The sequence below is a fragment of the Volvox carteri genome, assembly GCF_000143455.1.
Source record: "Volvox carteri f. nagariensis unplaced genomic scaffold VOLCAscaffold_47, whole genome shotgun sequence".
Taxonomy (NCBI): Eukaryota; Viridiplantae; Chlorophyta; class Chlorophyceae; order Chlamydomonadales; family Volvocaceae; genus Volvox; species Volvox carteri.
In genome coordinates this window covers 745,283-749,407 of record NW_003307590.1, presented here as the reverse complement: position 1 = coordinate 749,407, position 4,125 = coordinate 745,283, and the positions used below count along the sequence as shown (strand labels likewise).

The 4,125-nt window shown below is 56.2% G+C and overlaps 1 protein-coding gene across 1 annotated transcript in view; it reads left to right on the top strand.

Moving 5' to 3' along the window:
• Positions 1 to 4,125, top strand: part of VOLCADRAFT_95862 (uncharacterized protein) — a gene marked incomplete at both ends in the record, with an annotated part of 13,229 nt that overhangs the window by 2,803 nt on the left and 6,301 nt on the right. The window contains 6 exons of the mRNA XM_002954964.1: positions 495 to 536; positions 618 to 717; positions 1,273 to 1,577; positions 1,829 to 1,951; positions 2,683 to 2,910; positions 3,473 to 3,833. Coding sequence (XP_002955010.1) covers positions 495 to 536; positions 618 to 717; positions 1,273 to 1,577; positions 1,829 to 1,951; positions 2,683 to 2,910; positions 3,473 to 3,833 — 1,159 coding nt within the window. The remainder of the gene's footprint in view (positions 1 to 494; positions 537 to 617; positions 718 to 1,272; positions 1,578 to 1,828; positions 1,952 to 2,682; positions 2,911 to 3,472; positions 3,834 to 4,125) is intronic.

Genomic DNA, 4,125 nt, shown 5'->3' with positions numbered 1-4,125 from the left:
CTGTGGGTGGGTGGTAGTGGGTGGGCGGGTGGGTGGGTGGGTGGGTGGGTGGTAGTGGGTGGGTGGGTGGTAGTGGGTGTCTGCCTTCCACACCCTGAAGGTTACCCGCGTGTCCCGTGTGTTTGTTTTTGGTCTGGGGTGGAAGAGCGGCGTCCCGTGCTCCTTTCTGCAGCCTTGCCTTGCCTTGCCAAATTTGCCCCTTTCAACCACATACATACATACATATATGCATACGTACATGCGCGCAAACACACACGCGGGCGCACGTACAAAGCTATTCGTGCTTCATCCGGGTCCCCCGAGCTGCCCGGTGATAACTGACCACGATTGACAAATGCATGAAATATGTGGTGGGGATGCACATGATGGGCAACATTTACCGCCTCAATCAGTAAAAAAAAGCCTTAGACGATATGCCCACAATAACACCACCACCTACCCACACGCGTCTACTCGGAGGACGCCACCCCCCCGGGGCATGTGCGTGCGCACAGCTTTGGGATGACATACATACTTGCCGACATCCTTTCCGGCGGGTGCGTTCGCAGGTTCGCTGGAGCAGTGGCGGCGAAGGTGGAGGACCCCTTTGCCCGGGCGATTGCTACAACCGCGGCAAGTGCAGCGACCCCTACGACCCCGCAGCGAAAAGTACGGCATTGGGCTCGCCGGGCAAAACAATACCGGCCACGAATGAATTTCTGTGCACCTGCAACAAAGGTAAGCAGATGTGAGATGTGTTTAATTAAATAATCTGAGCCTGGGAGGCGACCGGAGCAAGGGCCTGTGCGTGTGTGTATGTGTGTGTACGTGTGTGTGTATAGCCACGGCTAGTGTAACGGCCGCCAGTACACCGTGATGGGCGGATGCGACATGTGGCGGGGCAGTGGCCTAGGCGGGAGGGAGGGGGCAGTAGAGGGCTACATCAGGAATGTTGGGACAAAAAAGGGCGATGATGCGCGGAATATGAAAGCACACACGTCTGCTTGCGTGACGTGAGGTTTTGCCCCCTTGTCTTTCATCGTGGCCTTTGCTCTGCTTGACCTCTGCTTACTACTGCCCGTGGAGGCCACAAATTAAAAACCGAAACCAGCACCCCTCCTATGTTGCTGTTACCACCCTCCTGACGGTGCAGGTAGTTGTTTCTTCTTTCATCTTGACCGCAATTCTTGGTTCAATTTTCCTCCCTCGTGACCATGTAGAGATTGGTGCAATCGAACGAGCTCCCCCCTGCCCTGCCCTCCCCAACCGCCAAACCATTTCTGTGCCGTGTAGGGTACGGCGGCCCCATGTGCGAGGGCACCATTAAGAACCTGACCCTGTCTACCTGGGGAGATTCTGGCAGCGGCTATCTAGAACCCGGGCAATGGACCTTCTTTGCGTTTTACGTGGACCCCGGCCGTTTCGACAACTCCTCGGACGATGCAATTATACAATGGGTGGTGCGCAATGTGAATGGCAGCGGCGCTAACGAGCCACTGCCCTACCGCAATGCGCTTTTGACGGTGAACAAGATGGCGTTTCCACGGCTGCCTCAGAGTTTGAACGGCTTGGGGGATCTGCTGTCGCGGGGATGGCTGGTGCGTGGTGTGGAGCGAGTGGGGTGGTGGTGGTGGGATAAATGGAGGCTCAGGGCATTTTTGCCTTTGTGTTGCTCGACTAGTTGTTAGTGCATGGATGGATGGATGGATGGATGGATAAGTAGCGGGCCATTGTTTAAGTATTCTCCTTTTTCATGTTCTTGTACTAATCGTAAAACGTATTCAGTTACCCGAGTAAGGGGGAGCCTTACATTTCTGCTTCCCGCCGTACGCCTGCCCCGTACGTGCAGGTCCGGTACGACATGTTGTTCTTGGAGGGCGGCCAGTGGAAGCCGATCAGGGTAGTTGGGAGCCTTCTGGAACCCGGTTACTCGTACGTGCTGGGTATGTACAACAGTGACTATTCACTTCAGGTACGGCACGTACGGCTGTATAAAACTGCACTATTATCTACATTCCGCACTGTGTGTGTGTGTGTGTGTGCCGTTTCTGCGCCGTTTCCCATTTTTGGACTTCAATCCTCCGAACCTCTCTCAATCACCCTTCAGCTTTATTCTTTAAAAACCCCGCGCATATTACCGCATATTCCAGTCCATGCATTTCTTTGAAATGGTTGGTCTTAAAATCCCTAATCTCCTCACTCCGCATGTCAGGGCAAGAGACAGAATATTCTTTTCAGTCCTTCATGGCCAGCGGCGTTGTAAAAACAGTTTTTCTTCTTGCATCAATTCCTTTACCCGGCACCTTGATGTCCCATGATGATGTTCTTTGCGTCCAACACACCAACAGCCGTTCCTGCGAACCCACCAAGCCTTACCCCATCCGCCCATGCCCTGTCCATTCTCTTCATTCCCTGGGGCCCCCAACCCCTGCTGCCCCGCACCCCCTCGGGCCGTTCTCTCCATCGAGGTGTAACCGCTGTCACGAACCCCCAAGAGATCTCTGTATATGTATATGATGTATATATATGTACAACTTTCGTACGTATGTACATACATATATATACAACTTCTGCTGTGTGTGTGCACGTGTGCGCGTGTGTCTGTGCCTGTGTGTGTATAACTCTCTTTTCCTATAACTCCCTGCGTGCCTTCCTTACCTCATCCCCCCCTTGCTGTTCCCGCCATCTGGCCACACGCCGTAGGCCCCCTACAACTACACCATCAGTATGTACGTCCCCACGCAAAGCCGCACCTGGTTGCACCCGTACATGTCGGTAGTGCTGGGCGTCTCTGCCTCCATCATCCTCTGCCTCATCATGACGCTGTGTCGCCGGGTGTTGCAGCGGTACGGCTGGGGGCCCTTTAGGCCGCGAGGCAGCATGTTGGACGGCGGAGGCCCGGACGGCGGGGGCAACTTGTCGCGGGTGCAGGTGAGATGTGGGTTATATATGTGACTGGGTGCCGTGTCCATGTCCTTGTCGTTGTGTGCTATACAGCGGGTACTTGTGTGCCGTACAACGCCACTGTCGAGCAATCAAGCCCATCAAGCCCATCAAGTTTTCCCTGGCTCTGGTGTGGTCCTTCTCCAAGGCGTCCTGCCTGCAGTTCCTCGCCACTTGTATTTGGGTCATGCGGGCTGCAGTGCATTCCTGTGGTGTCTGCTGTAGATTTCGCCTCATGAGAGGTCCCGGACGTCCTTTTGAAAATCCATAATGTTTTCGACCAACCCAGGTCCCCTCTCCGTCTCCTTCTCCTCCCCGTTTCATGTCTGGGCCCGCGAGTCCTTCTGGCAACCCTTGCTCCCTCCCTACCGACCCATGCGACCTGTGCGTGCTTCGTGACCCTCATTCCTCTGACCCTTGTTCCGCCCGGATCTGCTACTGTCCTGTTCTGTCCTCCCTTCTCCACTTCCTCCTCCTCCTCTCCCTGCCTCTTATCCTCCTCCCCTTCCTTAACCTTCTTTTTCTCTTCCTGGTCCTTATCCTCCTTTAGGCGGGCCAGTTGCACAGAGGTGTACCTGCCGAAATCATAGACGGCTTCCACTCGTACAAATACCGGGCGACAAGCGCGGAGAAGGCGCAGCTCGCAAAGAGCAGACCTGAACCTGAACCTCAACCAGCTCAACCATCACGACAGCCATCGCAAGCGGCACTGCAAGCTCAACTGATTGCACCCGGCAATGGCGATGCTCGACTGGAGTCGTCTCGAGGAGAGGCAGCTGGGCAGGGCGCTGTGGAGCTGGTACGAATCGGTGCACCGCCGGCGGTTGCGGGAGGAGGGGGATTAGGAAAGCCGGTGGCGACCACATCGGCAGAGGCAGCGGCAGAGATGGCACCAGCAAGTGGGAGCAACGGTGCTGCTGCTGGTGCCCATGTTGCTACGCCTGCAACTGCGGTGCCGGCGGCGGCGGCGGCTTCGGGGGGTCCATCCACGAGCAGCGGCAGCGTCGTAAGCGGTGGCGACGGCAATAGCGGCAGCGCGACTAGCGGCGCTGGCAGCGACTTGGAAGACGAGGCCCAGTGCGCAGTTTGTCTCTGCGAGTACGAGGAGGGCGAGGGTATCACGCAGTTACCGTGCAGACATGAGTTCCATGGGACGTGCATCCGCAAGTAAGGAGGGCGGGAAGTAGCGGAGTGGGGACGTCA